Below are 26,408 nucleotides of genomic sequence, written 5' to 3'. Positions count from 1 at the left end.
AGGGGAGGGGTGGCCGACAGCTAGTTGGACAAAAGGCAAAAGTAGCTTCTCCAGAACTCTAGGGACTGGCACCTGGCAGCAGGACGTCTGTCCTTAACCATGGGCGCTCTCTCCCCCACCCGGGCTCCCTCCCGGCCCTCCCCCAGGTGGTTTAATAAAAGACACAGAACAGAAGGAAGGCAGGTTTAGAAAATAAAGTTTGTTGGGATCTGGAACATTTTGGGTAAGACTAACAAAAAATATGAACACACATTCAGGTTGTGGTGACATGAAGAGCAACGTCATCTTATTTAGTTCCTTTGGACATCTACATACAGCTGCTCGGTGACGAGTGCCGCCCGGGGGAGGAGGAGGGAGGTGCGGGGTCTCCAGAGGGAGCGGCTGCTCCACAGGCTGCCCTGGAGGGTGGTCGAGGTCGCTGTGCGTGGCTGGCTGTACACTCAGGCGCGTGCCCGTCTGCTCCGAGGACGTGGCGCAGTGTGCATCCTGTGGCCGGTGCCTGTCCACGAGTGCGCCTGGACGACACGGAGTGGGCTTGGAAGCAAGCGGCTGGGCATGTGGGTGGTGGCCACAGCGTTAGTAGATTATGCATTCTGCAGCAAGGACACGGTCGTATTGTGGCGTCTGCAGCGTGGGGCAGGAGGAGCAGGAGAGTTGGTGGACAGGTCTGAAAACAATTTGGCATGCGTGGGAGGTAAAGAAAAAGGTGCGGTGGGGTTCCCTGTGGCGCTCATGGTGCGTGGACAGTGCGGGCCACGGTCACACAGTTCTGTCCGTCCCTGAGTGCTTCCGCACTGCCTTGCCTCCGTTCACCTGGTCCACGGCCAGCGTCTCCACCTCTGGCTGGGGCTGTGGGGGGCTGGCATGGTGGATGCGATGGGCCACCCCGACGTGGGCCTTGTGCGGCTTCTCGCGGGCTGGGCTGTGCTGCCCGCCTGCCGCGCGGTCCGAGGCAATGGGCGGGATGACCAGCGGCCGCTCCTTGATGAGCTGGACCTCGGCTGCCTCCCGGGCCAGCAGGAACGGGGTGGGGTCAGGCATGGCGTCCACAGGCTCGCGCAGGAGGAGTTTGCGGCTCTCGGCCCCCAGTCTGTAGACCTCCTCGAACTCGGGGTGCAGTGGGGTGGAGAGGCTCTTCTTCATGCGGCGGCGCGGTGTCTCGGGCAGCTTGTCCTTGGGGGGCGCGGGCTTGTAGCTGGCCAGCGGGGTGCCTCCAGCTGGGCTGGCGTCTGAGGTGCCACTGGAGCTCAGGAGCCTCTTCTTGGCAGCGTGCAGCTGCGCGGTCAGGTATGCCACGGTGCTGGCGCGCTGCTCCAGCTCGGCCGACAGCAGGCTCAGCTTGTGGCTCTTCACCTTCAGCTCCTCCAGGTACTTCTTCTCCCGCTCCTTGAGGGTGTTCTCCAGCACCGCCATCAGGGCGCTCTTCTGCCCCAGCTCCTCTAGCAGCTGCCTGTTCTCATCCTCCTTGGCCTTCAGCTGGGCCTCCAGGTCCTCACATCGTCTCTTCAGCTCAGCGCTTCTGGAAGAGCCGTCTCCTGCGAGGGAGTCAGGGGGCCAAAGTGAGAACCCTGCGAGCCGGACGGAGGCGGGCGAGCGCCAGGGCCAGGCGGCGGGAGGCCCTGCCCTCACCGATGGGGGCTCCCTGCGGCCCTCGGGGCTCCTAGTCCCCGGGCTCGCTGCAAGAAGCCTGTCTCAGATCTTGAAAACGCCGATGTTAAAGTGGGCCACTTCAGAGCACTGGCCTCACCAGGGGCTAGGGATTCAGCTGTTACCAGGTCCCCCTGCCTGTCACTCAGGAACCGCTTGTCAAGTGCCTGCTGCAAAGTGCTGTTTTGAAACTGAAATGTCAAGAGCACTGTCCAGTCTAACTCAGTAAGGTCTGATCTGAAGAGAAGGGAAGTCGGGCCGTTGCATCTCCTTGGCCAGGGGTCTGTGTGACTCCTCTCAGGCTCAGACGCCCCTGTAGAGCCCTACCCTAGCACTGTCTTGCGGCTACAGCCTGCCCCTAGGGACCTGCCCTCCACCCTCAAGCTTTGCTTCATACATGCTGACTCAGTGTCACAACAGTGTCCTCACCCCACTCCCATGCCATCTGGCCCCTGGGAAGCATGTGAGCTCTCTGGTTCTTTCTAGATGCTGACTGAGAAACTCACCTTGGGTAGAGCACGGCCTCTGTGAAAGCCTGACAGACATGTGCACAGCCTGTCTCTGCTGGGTCTGCACGTCCCCAGTTCGCCCTCACCTGGGACTCCACAGCCTCCTTGCTCTTCCTTCCCTCCTGGCTCACAGACAGCCTCTGTCAGCTGGCCAGTGGACATGTCTCTTCTCTGCCCCCTGCCACTGCTGCTTCCTGGCTGGGTGCTGCCTCCTCTCTGATCTCCTCCAACCCACCCTGTGCGGGGATACTTGCTCCCCACCCTTCTACCCCCCATTAAAGCCTGCTCCTCCCTGCCTAGCAGAATGCACACTGCCGGCTGGACTGCTAGTTCCTCCTGTCCGTGTCATCTGCTCTCTCACGACTCCCCTCCTTGGGCCGTCTTTATCGTGACCGCCATCATCGATCTAACTCCTGACCCACAGGCCCATCTTCTCATATGCCCCCAGGGCCTGCCTGGCGCTAGAGGCAGGCTGCATGTCTCCCTGGAGCCTCGGCTGCTTCCCAGGGCAGGTCTGTGTCCTGGCGCCCCCTGCCTAGCCACCACTTCTGCAGGACGTTCGCCAGCTGGGCTCTGAACCGTGTGAGGTGAGGCAGCCACACCTGCTCTGTGCCCAGCACTTGTGTGCTCTGAGCTCACCGCTGCGGAACACAGGTGTGCCTGTGCTTGTGCACGGTCACAAATGGCCTCCCCCGGGCAGGGTGGAGGCAATACTACCTCCCATAAGGTGTTTTGGGTTTTTTGGCCGACAAGAAAAACAATGCATTCTGAAGTGCAGTTTTAGAGGTAAGGAGAGTGACGGACACATAAAGCCTCCTGTAAGACCTGGGCGCCCGGCTGCCTGGGCTGAGCCCTTGCTACTGAAATGCTGACCTCGACCACAGCGTTCAGACTCAGTGCCCACCCGTGTCCCACGTGGGGCCCTCACTCTCAGCCCCCACATGGACTGCTGGCCTTTGCCTCCCTCCCAGGTGGGTGTGACCTCTCCAGCTGGACATGAACATCTCAGGATTTGTCTTCCCCCAGGCCACACTGCAGAGGCCTGTCCGACACCACAGCCCGCCCTGGGCTCTGCACGTACAGGGCAGCTGAGGGGCAGCCCTGGACAGCAGGCCCTTGGGAGTCAGCCAGAAACCTAACTTTGGGGCCTGTGGATGGAGACACATGCCCAGAAATGTTAGAGACCTTGCCAAAGGCACACAACCCCTCTGTGACAGCCTGCCCCAATCCAGGGTCCTGGTAAGGTGCGCTCTGTGGCCACCCACCTTCGGCTGTTCTGCACTTTGCCCTTACCGTCCTTGAGATCAGCCACACCATGCTGTTCTGGGGGCTGGCTTGGCACTCGGTGATGTTTCCTGGGCCACCTGGGTGCTACCAGGGGAGGAGCTGGTGCGACTGACCCTCCACACCACCCTTTCTAGAACTTTCATTTCCTGCGGTGGTAATTGCTTTGTCACCCAAAGCAGCATTTCCAGGCCTTCCTGAACACTTGTGACCGAGGCACCTCTTAAACACACAGGTCTGCAGCTCCTGCCAGACCTTGGGAATTGCCTGCAGGGCAGGCTCATTTATGACCTGCGTCTTGAACTGCCTAGGGCTAGGCAAGTTTGGGGTGCACTGAAGTGAGCTGCATCCCTGGGGAGGGAGATGCCTACCAGAGGCACCAGGAGGCTGCTCCAAGCCCTCCCCACCGCACCTCACACACATGGCTGAGAGCCAGCGCTGCCAGGCATGTGGCCTTGGGTGGGTGGGTTCCCTTGGGGCAGGCTTGAGAGCCACTGGACCAGCCCTGTGTTGTTGCAGATTAGTTTGGGCAGAGACGGGAGGGGCAAGGACATCCGCGCTTCCAGGACATGGGCAGCGCTTTTCCAGAGGCTTCCATTATGGCAGGTTGAAGTCATGCAGAAATCCTGTTCTGAATTTCTGGGGCCCAGCTTCTGGCCTGGGGGCTGCAGGGGTGGTCCTGGGACCTTTCATCTGGAAGGCAGGCTCCTGTCCCAAGGCCCCTTCACCACACTCAAAATGGTGAGAGGAGCACTCAGGAGACAGGAACACAAGGATCAAAGTGGAAAAATTGGTGTGGATCTGACTCCAACCAAGGCCAACTGCACCCTGAAGCCTGGTTAGGCAGTGTCCCTTGGAGTGGGTCTGCACCTTCCCAGTCCTGCCCTGTGCTGGGAGCAGCTGTTTGCTATGCAGGAGGCCCTGGGAGGACCCTGGCTCCTGCCTCTTCTGCTGCTGCCACTGGGCTGACACCATGGGTGTCCCCAAGGGTTCTGGTTGGGGAAGTACTTCTGGGACTGTAGTCCAGAGAAGGGTGGTCTAGGGGCTGTGCCCAGCCAGGATGAAGACAGCCCTGGCACAGGGCCTGGGACTGCTCTGCCTCACGTTCCTCCTGGTCTCCTTTCTTTCTGGAGAAATCACTTCAGGTTTATTTTCTGATTATAGAAGATTGTATATTCACTGTGGAAAAAAATCAGAAAATCCAGAAAAGCATACGATAGACATTCTAAATAGATGTGTCAATGAAAAGGTAATCCATTCACTTGTCCCCCCCACAGACAACTGAGAGCTCTGGCCACACACGCAGCCCTCCATGGAGCTGTGTTTTGCTCTAGGCACATGGTGGATGGAAACGAGCGGCACCCACGTGCAGCAGAGGCAATGATACCCACCGGCTTTTAGGGAGGCCCTTACCTGTCGGCTCAGAACTCTTCAGTGTCAACTCATACGTCAGATCTGAAAAGGAAAGTTCACACATCAGCTTCCTCGCCATTCCCCACATTCCTCAGCTCTGCGGAGCAAGCAGGGCTCTAGGAGCCACCGGTGACAGCAATAGTGCTGAGCCTGCTGGGCTTCAGGGACACTGCTTTCCCCAAAAGCCTCCTTCCCATCTGCCCCAGCCACCTCCCAACAGTGAGAAATTGGGAGCAGCTCGCTCCACGTGTCCCGCAGGCTCTGTTCGGATTACGGTGTGAGCCACAGCCAGTCCTGCCAGTGCCCAGGATCCCAAGTCAGGCCTCGGGCTTCCTGCTCTTTGTGCTGAGGGAAGCATTCCAGGGGGCTCTGTTACAGTGCTGAGCGCTACAGCACAGGGCGGCTGGCTGCAGCGGGGCCCCTATGTTGAGGCTGCTCTGTGGGGCTCTGCGGCCCAGGGAGCGTCCCGCCTGCGTGCCCAGAGGTACCCGTGCAGTGCTGCTGCAGCCGCCTGATCTCTGCGTGCAGCCCCCTCAGTGTGCCCGCATGCTCCCGCTGCAGGAACAGGAGGTTCTTCTGGGCACTTTGCAACTGGTTCTCCAGGTTCGTGGCTGCCATGCTGACATCCAGGTGACCTGCAGGAAACACAGACCTTGGTCACTGTCTCCATAATGAGGGTCCTGGGGCAGTGGCAGGAGGTGGGGCCGGAAGGCAGAGCCTGTGGGGGCTCTGGCCCTCAGGGCTGTTCTGTCTTGTGACCCCTGTGCAGGGCTGGAGCTCCACTCTCAGGACACCTGCCTTGTGCCAGGCCTCGCCATGTGCACAGTGGCACCAGGCTTGGTGAACAGAGTCACCCCAGGGGGTCCAGGCCACTTCACAATCTTAGGAAGGAAACAGGCTGTGGGGAGTGGATGAGCAAGCCTGGGTCCCACAGCCAGTGTGGGACGAGTAGAGATTAAAATCCAGGGTCCCGATTCCAAGTCCCATGCTCTACACATCTGGCCTCAGTGGGCAGGGACTGACCCAAAGTGCTGCTGGGAGAGCTCCTGAGAGGGAGGCACCAACTCGGCCTTCCAAAGCACATGGTGCAGGGACTAGGCTGCTGGTTCCTTCAGGTGGCACCCGGAGCTGGCCAGGTTTCGGGGCAACAGTGGGCAGAACTATGAGGGACACCCCTGCAGTGAGCAGAGCTGAGAGCAGCCCGGCCCTTCCTGGGAATATCTTGTGGGCCACATGGTGGCTTCAGGAGTCTGGGGTCTGTCCCCAGTCCCTGCCCCCTCCCCACCCCAGGCTCACTCAGGGCCTGATTCTCTGCCTTACTGTAACTTGAGAAATGCGGTGAAGTCAATCTTTCTGGAAAACCTAGCAAAGTAATTCAAGACGCCTTGCAAAACACTGAGAGTGCTAAGGACAGAATGTGGGCTGGGAGCCTGGGAGCGAGCCCTGCAGACACGGATGGTTCTGCAAAGCAGGTCTGCACGGGCGTCTTTCCTGGTTTGCTCTGCCAGAGAACCCTCCCTACAGGACCTGCCACTTCTCAAATGCTTCCAGAGTGTAACATCTGTGGGGTGGTGTGAGGGGCACCATCCCGTCATGACAACTCAGCATTTGGTTTAGGAGATGACAGCACACCCAGGCTGTCACCACTTTGGATGACACCGACTGCTCTTTGTTAATTGTAAGGCCAGCAATATATTCCCGTTCTGGCTCTGGAGCCAAGAGGGGTTCGTCACTGGAACCTCAGGTGTGCACTCCATTCACACAGGCCACTCGGCACAGAGGCCATGTGCCCCTCCCCGGGGGCAAGCTGGAAAACATGGAGCACACAATTCACACAGTCACCAGAGCTGGAGAAGTGGAAATGACACACCCTCAAAAGAACCACGATAAAGACAAACAGGAGGACATCAGAGTTAGGGAAAGACAACGAGGGACAGCAGAGACTAATGGGAGAGGCCAGTCGAGCTCTGAGGGCTTGTCACCTGCTGTGCTTCTAGGATCTTCCAAAGGGAAGTCTCCACTGTTGTGTAGAAGAGGCAGGTGTTAGGAGGCTCTCGTCAGCGCAGTTCAGAGGAGTGGAGAGGAACCAGACTCTGACCTCAGGGAGCCTGCGAGGCAACTTCCAGTTGAGTTTCAGGCCTTGACCCCACGGAGCTGCCTGGTGGCTCATGATGGCGGTGTTTGAAGCACACAGGACGCTGCTGGGCAGAGCTGGGGCAGTCTCTTGGCAGTGCAGCAAGGCTTCTGTGCCGTGGCAATAAGCTCCCGGGGTGCAGGGCCACCTGCCCAGGCGCTAATTTCCGAGTGGAACCCCACAGGTCCCAAGACCCTCATGCTGCCCGCTAGTAGGTGGCCTCATTACCTCATTGCCATGCTCCCTCAGTACCTGAGATGTTGGGGGTTGAGACATGGTGGAGCATTCACCACGGAGCCCCAGAGGGTCGGTGTGGTGGATGAAGGCCCAGATAGATGCAGGGTGCCCACCGCAGACGAAGGTGGCCTCCTGTGGCTGCAGTGGCAAGGTCACAGAGCGCGTCTTGGGTCAGAAGAGCACAAGTTGCAGTTTCTACCTCGAGCGCCCAGCTTGGTCTCTCTGTACCGTTGGGGCCCCAACAGTTCACAGTCCTTTGCTCCCCAGAGGCAGTGTGGTCTGGACACCGGCCTCCTCTGATCATGAGGTCCTGTCTCTGCGGCAGGTAACCGGCCCCATGGGGTGCGACACCCAGCTCTGCCGTCTCCCCCCAGGACTCCAGCGGCAGCCAGGGCAGAGGCCCTCAGGACCGGGCTACCCGACCATGGCTGGAAGAGCCTCATCTGCAACTTTCCCTGAGGTAAATTCATGGATCCGAAACTTCTCCTCACCTACAGTTCATTCTCCATGTCCAGAAAATTAAGTCTTGAGAAGGTTCCAGGCCACATTTTGTGGAGATGGCTCTGAAGCCCTGGCTGACTGTCTCTGGGGAGACTTCTGCCATCATTCCTAGTGACAATGTGCCCTTAATGGAAGGCCTCAGAGATGCAGGGCCTGCGTCACTGACAGCTCTCTGCCAGCATGGGGACAGATGGCCCATCCACAGCGAGTTAATTCTCTCCCTGATCCAGGCAATGTTCCTTCCTCTCTTCAGGACACTCATGTATAAATGATGACCTAATGATTTTCATAATGGACCATCTCTCCTGTGCGGACATGAAGTGCTGCTCCACACTGAGGTCATGCATTTCACAGTCCTCCTCCGAGGGAGGAGAGGAGAAGGCCCCGTGGACACCCCCTACCCCGCGTACACCCGAGCTGTGCAGCTGCCCTGCCGTAGGGCCACCTGCAGCACCGCACACCCCCTGAGAAGCCGGTCCCTCTGCACCCAGGTCAGGAATCACACAACCCAAAAGGACCTGCTGACCATCTCTAGAGACACGCGGTCCTGCCCCTCCTGTCGGCTTCCCAGGCAGCGGGTGAAGGTGGGCGTTCAGGGCCCAGTCGGTGCCTCCCCACAGCAGCAGGCTGGCTTAGGAAGAAAGGGTGGGGTGTCCCCCAGCACTCGCGTCCTCATCCCTGTCCCAGCAGGCGCTCTGTCCAGGGCCAGGGGCACGTTCACCCTCATCCTCTCCAAGGCCAGGCTGAGTCAGCGACAAAGCTGTCCTGCACAGGGAACAGGGGCGGCATTTGGCTCAGCCAGGCCAGTCCCATCTGCTCCCCTCTTCGAGCTACACCCTTTCCTCAGCACCTCCCTGTGTGCACCCCCTCACCCATGCTTTCGTCCCAAGCACAACTCTGCTCACACTGCATACCTCCATGCTCCTGGGACAGAGGCCCACAGGTCCAGAGGCTCGCCTGGTCGCCTGCCCCACTCAGCCCCACCAGCACTGTGTCCTGTGTCCTGGCACCTGCCATACCCTCCAACACAGGGCTTCTGCACAGCCTGTTTCCTCTGCCAGGACCGCCCTGGGCAGACCCCCCTGCCCTCTCACCAGTCAGCTAGGTTCCTGCTTCACATCTGAACTCATGCACGACATGTGCAAGTCCAAGGACCTCATCCTGCTCCAGGTCGGTGTTGAGAGGAGGGCTGAACCCGAATCATGCCGCAGTAACAAGAAGCACTGTGACAGGGCTGGGCTCTGGCTCAGAGGTATCCCGCTTGCCTAGGATACGGGAGGCACTGGGTTCGAGCCTCAGCACCACATAAAAATAAATAAATAAAGTTATGTCCATCTACTACTAAAAAAAAAAAAAAAGAAGCACCGTGACAGCACTGACCAGAGCACGGGCTCACTGTGATCCCTCAGTGTGGGGAACTGGTGTGTTCTTGGGCTATTCAAAGCAGGCCTCTCTTTCAGCTGAACACAGTCTATGGAGACAGGGTAATAATTTTAGAATCTGGAAAAACAGCACCCAGCTCCAGGTGGGAGTTGTCAGGTAGTTGTAACAAGCTATTTTGGGTGCTAGTCATGAATAAGTGATAACCATTCACAGCAGGCCTCTCCCACCCGGACAGGAGGCACCTGAGCCCTGTGCACCCTCTGTGCTTTCTGCAAGGCTCTGTCCTGCTGGGCACTGCCTGCTCTTGAGCTGGCATCTCAGCGTGAGCTCGAGGACCTCTGGGGGCTTTCTGTACAGCTCCGGGTCCTCCAGCCATCAGGGACACCAGGGCTGGCAGGGGACAGGGGCAGCAGCTGTGGTGCTGAGACTCGAGGGGGAGAGGATCTTCCTAGCAGGAAGGTGGTGCTCCATGTGGCCTCAGAAAGCCCAGGTGGAGGAAGCCTGCACCGCAGCCCTCCAACAACCTGTCTCCAAAGCAAGAAACTGAGGCCCACGGATTGAAGTGGAAACCAGGAGAACCTCGGGAGGGGCCAGCGTGCCTGGGGCCAAGGCTGAGTGGGGCTGAGTGTCAGTTGTGGAAGCAGCTGGCTTGCAGGGGGCTTCCAGGCTCAGTGCAGTAGGGGGTAGGGGAGAGGGTGTCTGGCTTACAGCAGGTGCCTAATAAATGTTGGCTGTATTACTTCTCTAAATATTAGCCCATAGTTCTATAAATACACTCCTAGGCTGCTCTTGTCACCCCACCAGGGTGGTTCCTGAGCATCATCTCAGTATGGAAATGAGCTAGCAAAGAAGCTCTGTTACTTCCACAGAGGGAAATGCAGATAGATGCATTTTCTGGCGGCCTTTACCCTCCAGTTTCACTAGAGAGGAGCCATTCAGGGAAGGAATAGAGAGTCAGGCTGAGCCAAGTGCCCTCAGGGACAGTAAAACCTACTTCTTCCTTTGAAATAATCTATAGTACTCCACAGGGGGCTGAAAGTGGCCCAAGGCTAATTAGGCCAGGACTCTCATCCTTGGTTTAAGAAAGGAACCTCCCACTTCAGAAAGGAACTTGCACTGAGGGATTCTAAATTCACAATAACCTGCATAAAATAACCATTGTAAGTTGCAGGACCTACTCCCCCACTTGTATTTAAGAAAGTCGACTAGCAAAGGATTGAAAGTCCCAAAAAGCTAGGCCCACAAGACAAAGGACACCACTTCAAAGACGGGTAAGCATTTGAAAATGATTCCAGAAACATTTTGGTTAAAAAAAAAAGTGGGGGGCTGGGGATGTGGCTCAAGCGGTAGCGCACTCGTCTGGCATGCGTGCGGCCCGGGTTCGATCCTCAGCACCACATACCAACAAAGATGTTGTGTCCGCCGATAACTAAAAAATAAATATTAAAAAATGAAAAAAAAAAAGAGTGGGCACCACTAGAAATAAAAGTGTTGAAAACAAAGGGGCAATTATTTTTTAAAGAGACAAAAATCCCATTTATGAATTGTTCTTCAAGAATTAGGGTTTTGTCGTTTTCTCTTTTTAACCTAATAAAAACAGGTGTGGCTGCGAGCCTAGCATGAGAGTCAGTCTCGGGTTCTAGTCCAGCCTTCGCCGGGTTAGGCTGTGAGCTCTCTGGGGGCCTCATCTTTCTCTTTAAAACTTGAGACCTCAGAGAACCATGACCCAGTCCTGGAAGGACACAGACAGATTTTTCAATACACACTTTCCAGTACGCCAGGCCTGTTGTGATGAAGGGGGAAGGAACTGCCCTTGGGCTCTCCCGACCCAGCACGGGTGAGGTTCTGGGCTCCCCTGCTCTCTGACTAGACGGCAGACATCTTTATAGCTAGGTCTCCAAAAAACGGACAGAGGAAAACTCCCGTAGAAACAACCAACCAATCAAAAAAGTCTTATATTTTGTGAACTATCCACCAGAGGGCCCTGAACGTCTGTCGGGAAGGGAGGAGGCATGGTCACCCAGACCGTGCAATGATTAAAATACTGTGGATCTTTATTTATTGACAAGGAAATAGGTCTATGATAAGTTTAAAAAGGAAAGGATATTAAAAGTCATATGTATAAGTAGTGACAAGATCTAGAATGAAAACACCCGAGTGCTCTGAGTGTTTAGATGGTGGGTTATGGGTGACTTTCACTTCTTAATAATCTGCTTTGGTACCACCTACAGTGGTGCACATATATGTATTACTTTATTGTCAGAAGAAGTTATAAAGCAGTTTCTGTTTAAAAAGTTAATCACTAAGCATCCTCTACAAGGGGTGACCTGCATCTTCATAATGCTGTTCCAGAGGAATCTTGGATTGCTAGGACTCCGACTGGTATGGCAGAATTGGCAAGAACCAATGAAAGCAGCTTTTTACAAAAGCACAACTTAGTATCCCCACGATATGAAGAAAATGACAACAAGAGAGCACTTGGGGGCCTCCCCTGCCCTGCATGACACATTCCTGTAGTTCTGTGACATTACCCGTTCTAAATACAAGGCCCACAGTTTTTAGGCACTAGTAGCCGTTTCCTTCTGGGAGGACGGACGGCCTGAATTAAGGCTGTAACGGGCAGGCAGACCCAGACTCTGATGCAGCCTGCCCGAAGTCTGCCCCACCAGGTCTGCAGGATGGGTTTATCCATGTCCCCTGCATCTGATCGTCACTTTCTGTGAGTTTCTACTTAAAAACCATGTCCAGTGTCTGTGTGCAGCTAAGGGCTTGGCCCCTCTGTGTGAAAATGTCTCACAAAGCAAGTGAGTTTGTAGAGCAGGTGCTCTGGGGTGCCCCTAAGTGGGCTGCACAGGCCAAACAGGCTCATATAGGGGCTCCCACAGTCTGTCACACAGCACCCGCTGGGGCTCCCTGGGCCTCATGGAGTAAGGGCCACCCACTTCCAGGAGCCAGCACCCTGTGGAAGCCTCACCCTGGGAGGCAGCAACACCAGTACACTGCCTCCCGATCTCAGCACTGGAAGAGAATTCCTCAGAGGGAAGCTGTGTCTGGGGGAGGCAGCCGAGGGGCGGGCAGGGCTGTGGAGCTGTCGAGGCCTTTCCCGCTCCTGCACCCTCCTCCTACCTTTCCTGGGCAGCTCCCAGGATAAGCGCCCTCCAGGGAGCACCCAAACACCTTGTTTTATAAACTGGAGCCAAAAGCATTTGCTACTTCATACAAAAGTCATTTGTGAACTGTTAACAAGCTGGTGCTGCACCAGGAGGGGCCTGAGCCACCAGCTGAAGGATGTCACCTCCTTCCATGGAAGGGTAAAGACCCAGGTCACGTCTAATTAGCACTTCCCTGTCCACATGCACCGTGATCATCCCAGGTGTGACAACCTGGTCAATAACCATAGCTGTGCTGATCCTGAGCACCAACTGCCCTTCACAAGGATGAAATGGGAACGACTTCTCAAATCTTGGTGTTTGATGACCGCAATCTAAATTGTAGCCCCTGGGTCAAGAAGGTGTATTCATTGCTTTTTAAACACTATAATGCCGAATTAATGAACCAGTTCAACTGACTTAGCTGATGAGCTGTTCTGTTATTTTGTGGGCCTGCCTAATCACACAGGTTCTGAGAAAAGAAAAGAATTCTTTCGCTGAAGCTCTGTGCACTTCAAGTTAGCCATACTTTTTCCTTTGTTACTTACAAAACATAAAACAACCAATGGTTTCATGAGCTGTGGTAGAAAGTCCTTAGCTAAAATGGGCATCTGAGAGGATGATTGTCAGAGAGAAGAGAGACTTTGTCCTGGGATGCAGTCAAAAGAGCTCTGCCTGGACCCGGCCCTGGCATTGCGTTCCATGTTAGACTTTAGTCATGCCACCCAGCAGAGCCAGGCAGCTCCTCTGACTCGGCGCTCTGCAAATGGGCTCATAGATGGCCTCAGAAGAGCTGGAACGGAGGGACATTAGAGATCTTTGAAATTATTAAGATAGTTCAACAGTGACCACCAACTCCATGACTAAGGTTACCATGGCCGGGCATTTCACTGTAGTGATCACACACCTTCTGGGAGGGCATTTTTTATTAGAAATTTATTTCTCTGGAATCACACTGTTTGAGTGAATGCCAATATTGTTTTAGTTAGCTTTTGCATTGCTGTGATCCAAATACCCGACAAGAACAACTTAGAGAAAGGGAAGTTTATTTGGGGCTCACAGTTTCAGAGGTCTCATCCATAGATGGCTGACTCCATTGCTCTGGGCTCACACATCCCGGGGTGGGGAATGGCCCAGTGGAGGAAAGCTCTCAGCTCATGCTGGGGCAGGGTGGGGGTGGGGAAGGGGCTGCGGGAAGAACCACCCTTCCAGGGCACACCCCAGTGACCTCTCTTCCAGCCACACTCCACCTGCCTACAGTTACAGTTTGGTTCATTCAAACTAGGATGGAGTGATTAGGTCACAGCTCTCACAATCCAAGCATTTCATCTGGAAACACTCCTGCATTAACAGGAGCTTCTGGGGGACACCTCATATCCAAACTGTAACAAATATCTTTAAAGGAAAGAGAGCTTATTCTTTTAGAAGACATTTACCATGTCCCTAGACCTCCATTTCTGAGAGCTTTTTCTGATGGCTTCAGCACGTCCACTCACGGCTGCTTGACCCTTCAGCTTTCCATCTGGTGACCTGACACCCCGACATGGAAGACTCAGGTCTTGAAAAGTCTCCTTCCCGTGAACTTCCCGTGCTGTGGGGAGTAAATGAGGCCCCTGCACTGGTGGCATTGCGGACTGACTCGCGCAGAGTTCCTTCTGCTCACAATTGCTCTTTGTGGTGTCAGAGAACAAGGGAACCCTGGGCTCGTGGATTCCAGGTCTTTGTCATCCGTGCATCAAGTTCCGGGGAGGAGAGAAACCTCCCCCAAAACAGCTGTGCGTGAAGAAGCCTGTCATTTAGAACACACAAGGAATCCAAGACCAGAGGCGGGGACGAGCGCTCAAGTGTGGTGTGGCAAGGCTGGCGCTTGTGCAGGTGACTTCAGGGCTTGTCTTTGCAACCAAATTGAATCCCCTTGGTGAGACAAGCATTAGCGGCTAACCCAGCAGCACCATGTGCTGCTCAGGGAAGAGCAGGAAACGGGGTGGGGGGGGGGCTGGGAGGAGGAGAAACAAGAAAGGGAGCTTCGCTCACACTCATGGGGAGTTTTCAAAAAGACTGGGAGGCTAGCCAGTATCTCGTATCCTGAGGGTCCCCAACCTTGTAAAAGGTCACTTTTTCCATTTGTACAAGTACCTTTGTCTTGTTTTCCTCTCATATGGGACCTCAGCTCCCACAATGGGACTCATCACACCCGTGAGGGGTGATGCTCCTTCAGGGTACTTTTACCTGCCCCGTGTGTCTGCACTCTGGGAACTCAGCCATTTTGGTCTGGAGCGCCCAGGGTTTCCACTGAGTTCAACACTTGTAGGGTGGCATTTGAGCTCCTTCTGGTTGGCACAACTCTGGCCACGCATGGGGGTCAGTCAGGGGCTATGAAAGTGCTTTCTCCCAATATTCAGGATGGGTGGATGGATGATCATCACAGGTCACCCCCATGCAGCAGCTGCTACACACATGCCCAGTGACGCCTTTTGTTGGCCCTTCCTGCCTTTCAAGGGTGTGATCACTGCCCTGTGTAGCATGAATTGTGACCATGTCCCATGACAACCAATTCTGTCCCAACATAGCTTCTGGGTCTCAGGCATCTGGGCAAGAAATGACACAAGGACAGTTTTTAAATCTCAAAAAGTTGCAAGTCACTAATAAAAATTAGTGACAATGGCTATTTACCAGTGTCTGTGTGCCAGGCTCAGAGTCACCTAGTTTCTGTGGTGATCATGTGAGAGAATTGAGCTCAGCAGACAGAGCACCTGACTCCACTTCCAGACACTGAGAGCACAGCCAGCCCACCCGCCTGCCCTCCTCATTCCCCCAGCCCAGTGCTGGTGTTCCCACCACAAGTTCTCGGGCGGCTCTGGAGGAGGACAACGAGGCGCCTGGTTGTGTTTCCTTTGCACTCTAGAACATTCAGCCTGAGCATGGCCATAGTAATGCAGCTGCTGACAGCCACTTGAGTCACCTACAGCTAGAGCACCAAGCACTTCCCGTCAGGTAGAGGACATGGGGGCAGAGCATGCTTGGGGGCGCACAGAAGCTTGGTATTTTCCTGGTGCTTTTTGGTTCCAGCTCCCTTTTCCAGGGGAAGAAGCTGCTCCCGAAGGCACACATTTTTGGTTGGAACACAGCTGGTCCTCTGCTCCACTGTCTTCCAGCTGAATCCCAAAGCATTAATGACCAGGAGGCACCAATGGGATGACACTGTCTGCCAGCCATAGTCGAATGGGCTGTATAGACTGGCTGTGTGCTTTTCTTGTGAGTTCAGGTGACAGTGGGTGGGGCTCACGCCAGCTCTGCATCTGGACTGCCTGGGTTCGAATCCTAGCGAGCCATTCGTTACCTAGACAGCCTTAGGCAAGTCCCTCCAAATCCCTGTACCTCACTTTCCTGAGTCCCTGCTTCACTGGAGGCTGTGAAAATGTCTGTCATGAGGCGATACTCTATTCTTTGGTGTCTGCTAAAGTAGCCACTAGCCTAGTGTAGCTACTGAGCAACTGAAATGTGGCTCATATGTCTGACAAACTGAATTTTTCACTTTATTTTTATTCAAGTTCACGAGGACTTAAATAGCCCCACAGGGTTATGATTTACTGCAGTGGGCAGCACTGCCTTCTACAACCATCACTGGCTACTGTGATCACTCCCCACGTGGAGCCAGCCAGGCGCTTTCTCTTGCTCCCAGACAGCATCATGGAGGCTGCCGGAGCCTGTCCTCATTTTGCTCTGCACTGTTGAACAATTTTACTCTAAGTGCCATGATCATCACACTCTGCCATTTTGCATCTTCATAGCATTATCATTATCTAAAGCCAAGTCATTTCTCACTCTCTTACCTTACTAGCGGGTCAGCTCCAGGAGAACTAGGGCTTTCCTGTCTTGTTCCTCGCTGATCCCTATCACCTAGAGAATGCCCCCAGTCATCCGAACCAGCCTTTCAGCAAGGGCTCTCTGGAGTTGGAACTGAGCGGTGATCTCACACTCTCTGGGCTCACACCTCTCTCGCAGCCGCCAGGATGTAGGGTAGTTTGTAGCAATGAGAGTAAGAGGGCTTACAACTAGTTCTCTGACTGGCATGAGGATGATGCCAATGTGGAGGAAAGGATAACTAGTCTTTGTCTCGGGAAACTGGGGCTGGTGGGAAAGCTCTCCAGGAGTAAAAACGTTTCTGTTGGAAGGAAAGCATGGGCTTGCTCAGGGTGTTCTAGGTGTTTTTGGGTATATCTTACTGGCATGTGGAAAGTTATTCTGTTCTGAGCCGACCATGCCAACTCTGGTTGACCTTGTGGCACAGCACCAAACTTGAGATTTGCTGAGCCTCGTGTAAACGAGGACCCGGTTACGCTCTGGCCATCTCCAGTGGTGGATAGGGACTCGGCGACTCAGGAGGTGCCTGTGCCGAGCTTTGATGGAACGAAAGAAGGCTGGCAATGCGACTGGTTGTCCATGAAGCTAACTTTATTTGACTCAAAGGACAATTCTTCCTTTTCACTTTAGATTTGCCCAGTTGAAAAATGCACTGTTCCATGAATTCCGTAGTCTGAGAAACACTCGTCACCAGAAGGTGGTGACTGCCAGGAACTACACGTCAGCACTGGTCTTGTTCTTGAATGTACCCTGTGCTGTTTACAGTCCCATGACAACACGGGGGTGGTCAGCCCTTCAACAAGGAACCTAGGGGTTGGAGCCAGGCCACGTCTCCAGTGCCCTTGTGGACGGTTTGCTGCTTACCACCACTTGGGGATAGGTGACTTGGTCACTCAAGGACAAAGAAAACACTCTACGATTAAGCCCTCTGAGGTGCACATGCCAGCTCAGAGCCGGGGAAGGTGGCCCATGTGGGTGGCCCTCACAATGCCTCCAGCGCTCACCCCCCTGCCTGCCTCCTGCACCTGCAGGGTGAACTCTGGAGAGCAGTGCCCGTCTCAACTAGAGCAGTGTGGCCAGGCCCCTGGAGGAACCCAACGACTGTGGAATGGATAAGGACTGGAGAAGCTGGGACGAAGCTGAGCCTTCAAGGATGGACAGGGCTTGGACCGGAGGAAGTACTTCTGGTGAGGTAGCCGTGGATGAGGGTTTAGAAGTAACAGTGAGACCATTAAACTATCGGACTCAGAAAGAACACTATGCAGAGTGGCAGGACACGGGTAGACCAGCCATGTCAGACTGAAGTTGCATACTCAACTACTTAGAAAAGTTGAGATGGCCAGAGAGCGGAAACGGGGGAAAGCTTTTTATGCATTAGAGGCAAAATTCCTACCTGAGGGAATTTAATGTGGCAGGGAAGGAGCAGGATGCAGAGGAAGGAAGTGCAGAGGACCCAGGTCCCTCAGCTCTAGGGAAAAGTACAGAGTGACTTTTACTGAAGACTTACATGCCAAGCTGGGTACTTAACAGACACTCAAAAAGAGATCATGGTATTACCTGTGTTTCACACCTCTGCAGGCAATCTGGAGGGGTTAAACAACTTCGTTGAAGCTTTAGCTAGTGAGTGGCAAAGCTAGGATTCATCCCAAACCATGCTGACTCGGAAGCCCAGCTCCAGGTCACACTATACTGCTGTTCCCACAAGAAGCAAAATGTTGCTGCTTACTAAAATGTACTCATGGAATGCTGTTCTCCCCACATTCCACTTCTCAGAAGTTCTCTTCTAGATGGGTGGTGGCCCACTCCTGTAAGGCCAGACTTGGGAGGCTGAGGCAGGAGGATCCAAGTTCAAAGCCCCAGCCTCAGAAACTTAGCAAGCCCTAAGCAACTTAGCAAGATCCTGTCTCAAAATAAAACACAAAAAGGACTGAGCATGTGGCTCGGTGGCTAAATGCCCTTAGATTCAATCCTTGGTACAAAAAAGAAAAAGAAAAAGAAAAAAAAATCCTTTTCTTTCTATATATTTTACTTTAGGCTGAAAGCGTCTTAGGTCTAGTCATTTTTTTGTTCTGTGCTAACAGAATTCTATTAATTATCTTGAGGCTACTGCCTGAGAAAAAACATCACAGAGCAAGAGAATATGTTTCTCTTGTCCCACAGCTATACAAAGGCAGGACCTGCTCTGGCTGAGGAGTCTAGTTCTGCTGAGGAACACAATCCAAATGGACATTCATGTTCCATGTAATCACCAATGAGTATTTTAAGACACCTGGATTTTAGAGATTTTTGCAAATCCTTTAAAATGTAACCTTTAACTTCTAAAAAGTTTGTATTTTTAATTGTTTGCCTTACTTGATAACTTATGGTCTTAATAATACAATCTGAAGATGCATATCTTTCTTGATGATAACAAGCACTAAAGTTTGTTTGGCTAGCTGAAAGAGGGGCTTGGGATTCCCCTCTTCATACAGCAGATTAGAACAAACAGGTAGTGACAAGCTCTTCATTCAAATGGAGCTTGAGTCTTTACCTGTTTAAATCAATAAGACTCAGCTGAACAAAATGGGGAGGGGAGAGAGGAAGACGGTGACTCCTCTGAGATATGTCACTGGGCAAGTAAGTGGTGTGCCACTGGGCAGAGCATGCTTCGCTTGGACTTGGTGAGGAGCTGGCTTGCTTCTGCAAACTGACGCTGCCCTGCCTAGAACACACCTACACACGCTATTATTCTGCTCAATCTCCACAGTGGTTGTTTTGCAGCCAGTGCAAGATATAGCTTTTTTTTTTTTTTTTTTTTTAAATCCAAAGAACAGATGGAATTGCTGTGGACATTTTCTATTTTGAGACAATAGAAAGCAGAATACAGGGAATTCCATCCTCCCCCATATGATCAGGTTAGTCATGCTTTCATCAGGGGTGACTATGGCCCAAGGGGACCCCTGGCAATGTTTGAGATATTTTGTGTTGTCAGAACTAGGGAAGGGGAGCTGTTGGCACCTAATGGGTGGAGGCCAGGGTGCTGCTGTACAGCCTCCAGCGTGCAGGAGGCCGATGACCAAGAACCACCTGACCCAATGCCAGCTCTTCTGCAGTTGAGAAGCTCTGGGCTAGAGGCAATCTCATTTGAAATAGATTTTTGTCCCTTTTAACTTGAGGTTTATTCTGCTTTCCTTGGGTCCACTGGTCAACTGTGGGGGCACAGAGCTCGATGGAGCCATGTTTGCTTTTCTTCCTGTTTCAGAAAGCTACCAATACTGGAGAAGGGCCAGGCGCAGTGGTGCAGGCCTGTAATCCCAGCAGCTCGGGAGGCTGAGGCAGGAGGATTGCAAGCTCAAAGCCAGCCTTAGCAAAAAGCAAGGCCCTAAGCAACTCAGTGAGATCCCGTCTCTAAATAAAATACAAAATAGGGCTGCTTCCGCTAGCTGAGCCATGTTTGAAGGGGCTGTATTCCTCTGCCAATGCTCAGTGGCAACAACTGTGTTATCCTTTAGTGTACATTTTATATTTTTGAAAATCTCTTATTCTCTATAGACTAGTAGAGCACTGCGGTAATTAGTTAATAATGTATATTTACCTAAAGATTGTAAAGAAATTCAAATTCAAGTGGAAGAGGCAAACCTCACCATTTGACAGTCCCCATGGATCATCTATTGGGTCTTTTGAACGTCTGCTTTTTTTAAGCTCAAATTAAGATGGCAAAAATCAATCAATAATACTTAAAATCTACACATTTAAATCTCTAAACAATATACTGCCCTTTAAATGAACTGTTGGTGTGACTACCTGTGTGGATGGTGTGTGTGTCACTGAACTAATCCAACAAAAACTGTGCACAGCTGAGGAGCAAGCCCTTGTGGCTCCCAGAGCAGGAAGCTGGCCTTTGGGACAAAGTCTGTCCCCAACAAGGAAGAAGCTCCTCTTCCTGGCCGCTGCCCTCACTGGAGTAGGGAGCAACCCCGATCTTGCCAACTCACCCTGACCAGACACTGCAGTCACAGGCACTTGCGATGCTTGAGGGCCTGTCTTATCGCTAAATTATGGCTTTTAGAAATAACCGTCCTTTGGTGATCAGCATGACCCAGGTGCTCTATGGTCAGTTGTCCTTCTCAGGCTGACCAGCCCCTTCTTGTGCTTTCTCGTCCTCAATCAAGCCTGCCCCCAGGCCTCTGGAGAGAGTCTTTACAACCAGACATCTTTGGCATTTGCCAAATATCCCCTTTGTAGCTCCAAGGAATATGGTTTCCTCACCTGGCTGTGTGTGCTGGGTGTCCCATGGCCGGGGATACACGGACAGGAAAGGATGTGAGGGGTCATTAGAGGTGGTATGCTCTATTTTCCATGGGTCAGCCTTGCTTGTTTAGCTCAGGTTCTAGGAAGAAACCATAAGCCCAGAGAGCAGCTTATGGAATAGGGTTGTAAATATGTTCAGATTAGCTTCATTCAAAGAAAAAAACATGGTTTTCACGTGAATGTTGTAGTAGTTTCCCTGCGTGTAGAAGGTACCCACATGCAAAAGCTGACACATGACTTCCAAAACACTTCTAAAATTTTTTATTTCTGGATTTGGCACATTAAGTGCATCTATTTAAAGCAAGAGTCCACAATTTAGAGACAAGGTTGTAAATAAAGCTGTAAAGCACTGTGCATCCATCCGAGCTTCACTGCCTCACAAGAAGCAGAAGAGGTGGGCAAGTCTCAAAAGGGAATTGTAAACAATACTCTGGTTGGGATTTCTGAAACTGGACTGAAGTGGCCGGATCCCCTACCTACAGAGTGTTGAGTGAGCATTTTGACAAAGTCTGGAACTTTCACCTAAAAGGTTGTGAGGCTTGTGAGCCTTATGGTTACTGCTCCAATGGCAGAACATTACTGTTCGAGATGAGCCTGTGCCTATCATTGGAAGACACCTGGGAAGGGTGTCAATGGATGTCATTCCCATACCAAAAATCTGTGAGGCTAGATGCACACTCAATTCAACTGTCCAAGACAATGTTGCAGCATTCGTGCGATCAGCTCCATAGTCCCTTCTAGTGTGCTCCTCCTGTAGGAGGTCATTGTCCCCAACTGCTTAGTCACTTCCAGTGAAACTCCATTTCCCCTGAGGCACAGAGAAAGCTAATCTGCTTCCCACTTGAGTTTCAGACTCAACATGTAAGGGCTAGCTGGCATCTGAGGCCACCTAGAAAGGCTCTCCCCTCCAGCCACAGCCTGCTGATGGGAAGAACTCAATAACCTTCTAGAAGTAGTCAGTGGTCATCCAGAGCTGCTCTGTATGCCATCCTGCAAGATCCAAGAACACTTCTGAATAGACAGCTCCCAACCTGTCTCCTGCACTGGTCCCACTTACTGTCTCTCCCTGGAAAGCCCGTCAGGTCTTCTGCCCTTGGTCTTCTCTGCCCTGGGTCCCCCTGCCATGGGATTACTCAGCTGGCAAATCTGTCAAAAACGAACTTGACCACTTTCTTGATGGGAAAGGGACCCTTACTCGAGAACTATCCCACAGCAGAGAGGCAGAGGATGGCGACACAGCCTTCCTGCCTATCAGGAAGGTTGGCCTTCCCTCCCCAGAGCATCAGGGTGCAAGCGAGCAGGTGCCCGAACAGCAGAACCTGCTGTCTGGTCATAGGGGCTCAACCAGAAGACAAAGATGACCATCCAAGACAGAGGACAGGCCACACCTTCTACCCTGTGCCATGTTTTTATCTAGAGAACAGAAAACTAAGCAAGCAGAACATTTCATCTTTTTCATAAATGCACAAGGCGTAAACATTTCTTTTTTTCAGTACAGGGGATTATACCCAAGAGCACTCTACCACTGAGCTACATTTCAGTCATTTTTTTTTTTTTTTTTGGAGACAGGGTCTTGCCAAATTGCTAAGGTTGGCCTTGAAATTGTGAACTTCCTGCCTTGGCCTCCTGGATCTCAGCTAGACAGAAACATTTCTAAAAAGTGGAGCTGCTCTCACGTGCCACTAGCCATAGAAATAAACCAATTCCTTTTACCTGGGTTGATATGTGATTTGTGACAGCTGGAGAGAGAGAGAGGTTCAAAAATAACCTCCTTCAGCCTGGGGTTGTAGCTCAGTGTGAGACACTGGGTTCAATCCTCAGTACCACATAAAAATATAAACAAAGTTTTTGTGTCCATCCACAACTAAAAATATTTTTAAAAAATAGCCTCCTTCAATATTTAGGGTATGGCATGAGCCTAGCCTCCTCCATCATTAGTTCATTAGAAAAATTAGGTTGGGAACTGCTGGGTGTGGTGGTGCATGCCTGTAACCCCAGCAACTCAGGAGCTGAGGTAGGAGAATCACAAGTTTAGGATCAGCCTCAGCAACTTAGCAAGACCCTGTCTCAATAAAAAGCGCTGGGGATGTAGCTTGGTGTCAAAGCACCCCTTAGTTCATTAAAAAAAATCAGATATTGCAGGATAATTATGCCATGATACAGGTGGAACTTGCTCTTGGAAAACTAGTGCTCTTATGCATATTCTATGTTACACCAAAGATGGTCATTTCAGAGTATAGCAGTATTGTAATAATATTGGGAATTGTACTTTCTCTGTAGCAGTGAAACCCAACAATGGTACACGAGAGAGTGGGCTTAAAACAATGCCTCACACACTCTCCTACCTGTCCAGCAAACAAGGTGGCTACAGGATGTACTTAGAAGCAGACTGGGAAGGAAGCTGAGGAGCTGAGGATAATGGGCCTCACCCAGCTCTAAATTTAATATCTTAAGTGTTGCTAAAGAGGCAATAAAGACAGAAATTGTAGAAAAAATGTATCACATGCCTTGTTATCCATTTATTAGAGTTTTCTTTCTCAGCACTGAGTTTCCCAGGTTTGCTCCTTCAGTGCCAAAGAAGGGTAGCTTGCTGCTCAGTTCTGGGAATTCAGCTGGAATAAAGAAACCGAGCCTCGGGAGACAGCACATTCCCTCTTCCCTCAGCCCCAGGAGAGAAGGTATTTCTCGCTTCTTGAAGTCATTTCTGGCAGTGGTAAATTGGGAATAACCATGAAATATCACTCTCAGTCTGTTCTTCACTGTGGAGATTTGCATTAAAATGTAAATAGTTTTCTGATTAACAAAAGTCTTTTAAGACAACCATGTGATGCCTTCAGAGGCTGTGACTAGAGGCTTTAAAGCCTGGCCTGTGGCCTCTCAGAGGCTGCTTGCTAGCTGGTTGCCTTACTTGATCATTTGTTGTCCTGGTAATAATATTTAAAGCAGCATCTGTGATTTCTTTTTTTCTGAAAGAATAAAACCCTCTAAAATTTTCTTATTTTAATTTTGGCTGACCAGACAAACTTGATGTCCATCTCTTTTCCCGTCACATGGCTAGTATAAATTAGTGATGTGCTCCTTGTCAGACCCACAAGGAGCACTACTGTCATTCAGCTCATCACACCAAGTTCAGCTGACAACAGCACTCGAGCAGAACTGGAGACAAACTCACCAGCTAAATAACAAAGGAGAGGGACTATTTTCAAAAGGGGTTTAAAAATATTAAGCACCTGTATATATTAATTCAGACTTTTTCCCTATAATTTCTGAAATTGGAGAGGCCAGGCAATGCTCTCACTCCACTGGCTTACTCCCCTTAGTCCTGGTGTACGGATACTCGGAAGCGCACAGGGGACTGTGCTTGGCTCCTGGCCACAGCAACGGTCCTTATCCCCACTGACCACTCGACGTTATACTGAGATGACATCCTGTAGCCTAATCTTTGCTATAACGGTGAGATCATTATTCCTGTTGAATACATTCATCCCAAGGTTGGCTCAGTGGGGACAATGGTACATCTTTTTGTTCTTTAAACAAAGTTCCTACCCACCTACCCTTTCCAGGTCCCTGGGATCCTACTTCTTGCTTTGTCTCACCCCCAGCTGCTGGCGTATTTAATAACCATGCAGACGTGCCAGAAAAACATTTAGTGCATTCACTGTAGGTAGATATGACTGGACTTTTTTTTTACTGTGACACTTGAGTCATGTTGAGTAATGAAATAAACAGAAACTAAAATGCAAAGCAAGCACAAGAATCATCTCTTAATCCATGTCTTAAAAAAAAACCAAACACTCTCAGCTAAGGAAAAAATAAACAAACTTATGCCCCCTTTCAGCTCGCTGACTCTCAAAAGAATGACTGACATCATCTCATTTTTAAAAAGAGCTTTTAAAACAGTGACTCCTCTGCTTGCCTTCCTAGAAAAGGCAATTTTGCTCTTGATTAATGTTTATTGTAGAAAATGAAAGCCAAGGAAGAAATACAAAACGCTTCTAATTAAAGAGTCTTTTAAAACAACCGTTGAGTGTGAGAGTGCTTGTTTATCTGGGAGGCCCCAACCCACGCAAAGAAGTCGTAGCATCACCTGGGACACCAGGCAGATAACCCAGTAAAACTCTTCTAAGGGTTCACATAGGTGTCTGGAGATGTCACTATGCCCACAGTGTAGAAACCAGCATAAAAAAACAAAAAAGAATCACAGAGCTGGGAGGGAAATGCAGAAATCCCTAGTCCAGTTGCCAGGGGAACCCAGGGGAGCCCCTCTCACAAGGCTGTGTGATACCACCCAGAATCCTTTCCTGCCAAGAGAGGGACCAGCTTACTGGAAGACCTGCTCCTGGGAAGGAGCAGCCTCTTATTTCCACTGCTGGAAGTTCTATCCCAAATAGCTTCTGGGTTTTTATCAGTGGGACACCTGTCTCCCCAAAGGACTACCTGTCCTCTTCTGTGCCAAGGAATTACTCTAAGCAAATAAAGTCCCTTTGCTGCATGTCAGGCCTTCAAATATTTGAAAACAATTAGGACATACTTCCAGCCCAAACCTTTCTGCAGCATGAAGCATCAAAGCTGGAGAGGTGAAAACTGGTGTCTGAGCTAGCACCTATCTAACTGGTCTGGACCTTCCATCTGACTCATTTACTGCAGGCTTGGTGTGAAACATATAAAGGCACAAGTCACTGCCCTTGAAGTACATGCAATTCAGTAGACATCATCTTAGTTAATAAACATGCGTGCCCACTAGTATTAGGATCTATTTATAATCTGACCTTGTTCCAGACAAAAGGAAAAAAATCCATGTTTGTTTCTTGCCAGAAATATAAGAAAATGCTTTATAAGTATTTCTTAAAAGCATCAGCACTCTAATTAACATCAGTATTGCTGTTAATGCATTCTGACAATTAGGGTAATAAGGTTAAAATCAATTTTCCAACTTGTGACAGACCATAGTTAAGAACCCAAAATGAATCAGCTGTTGTAAGTAAAAGAATTCATTTGCTCCTTAAGAGTTAACTCTATAAATATCTAATTTAAAAAAAAACCCTATTTGTTAAACTGATATATTCAAACGTGTTACAGTAAAAATCTGATATACCCAAATAATTGTCTTTTAAATTTTAAATATATTTAAGCTTACTGAGTAATGATAATATGCTGCAGAAGAGCAACAAAAACATTTTAAGGTTTTTCAGTAGTGTGTATACAAATGTATGTGCACTATATATAAGATAACAAGCCAGAAAGTCTTCTTTCAAATCTTTTTGGAACATTCAGCTATTTAGGTAAACAGCCCAAAGAAATACATAAATTCCAAAACATCTCTGGAGAGAAAAGTCACTTTAAATGTTAGCATCTTTCCCCTTACAATTCAATGGCGAATAAACGCTGGGAAATTCTTGAATGTGCAAAAAAAAAAAAATCGTTTAACAAAATAATAAATTTCAAACTTGACAGTTTTTAAATGACAATTCTACCTTTAATATTCTTACAGGTTTCTGGAAATGCTTAATAACCTAAGTATTACACTCATCTTGGTAGTTTATATTCTGTTATAAAATCGACTGCAGCCACCTACATTACAGAGCATGGTTATATTTTTCCTTAGGCCACCTCGTTTGCATTAGTGGACTAGATCGTACTGCTAAATATCAAAGCTTGAAATCATTCAACACAGGTCAGTGTGGAAACGCAAGTTAGAGAAACTAGAGTAATTCACTGTAGCGGACGACAGCTCAGTAGCCGAGCTTGACTCCTCTGCATATGTGCATTATGCTCCATTTCAAAAGTCACAAGAAAACCGTTAATTTAGGGTAAAACTCAAGCTCGCCCCGAAGCTTCGGAGAAGGCCTGCAAGGTGGAGTACTTACGTAAAGGGTTACCAGGACGCCAGGCACCACAACTTACTAGGGAGGGTCTCGAACGTCCACAGGCGGAAAGCAGCTCCCTTCTACAGGCCTGGAGGATTCGGACGGGCTCCTCCCTCCAGCATCCTGGACC

The 26,408-nt window shown here is 50.9% G+C and overlaps 1 protein-coding gene across 1 annotated transcript; it reads right to left on the bottom strand.

The window, feature by feature from the left end:
• Positions 1-179: 179 nt before the first annotated feature.
• Positions 180-26,394, bottom strand: Ccdc92 (coiled-coil domain containing 92). Its single transcript, XM_015502403.2, has 4 exons — positions 26,316-26,394; positions 5,342-5,488; positions 4,854-4,895; positions 180-1,535 (listed from the first exon to the last, which is right to left on the bottom strand). The coding sequence occupies exons 2-4, from the start codon at positions 5,469-5,471 to the stop codon at positions 760-762; spliced, it is 948 nt and encodes a 315-aa protein (XP_015357889.1). The 5' UTR covers positions 5,472-5,488; positions 26,316-26,394; the 3' UTR covers positions 180-759.
• Positions 26,395-26,408: the final 14 nt, after the last annotated feature.

This window comes from Marmota marmota, unplaced genomic scaffold, assembly GCF_001458135.2.
Source record: "Marmota marmota marmota unplaced genomic scaffold, marMar, whole genome shotgun sequence".
NCBI lineage: Eukaryota > Metazoa > Chordata > Mammalia > Rodentia > Sciuridae > Marmota > Marmota marmota.
Note: the sequence above shows the minus strand (reverse complement) of the source record. Positions and strands in the feature narration are given on the sequence as shown.

Coding starts and splice junctions, on each gene's coding strand:
- Ccdc92 (XM_015502403.2), bottom strand. CDS start 5,471: ATGGCAGCCACGAACCTGGAGAACCAGTTGCAAAGTGCCCAGAAGAAC. Junction 4,896..5,341: donor GCTGCAGCAGCACTGCACGG/GTACCTCTGGGC, acceptor TTTCCTTTTCAG/ATCTGACGTATGAGTTGACA. Junction 1,536..4,853: donor GAAGAGTTCTGAGCCGACAG/GTAAGGGCCTCC, acceptor ACTCCCTCGCAG/GAGACGGCTCTTCCAGAAGC.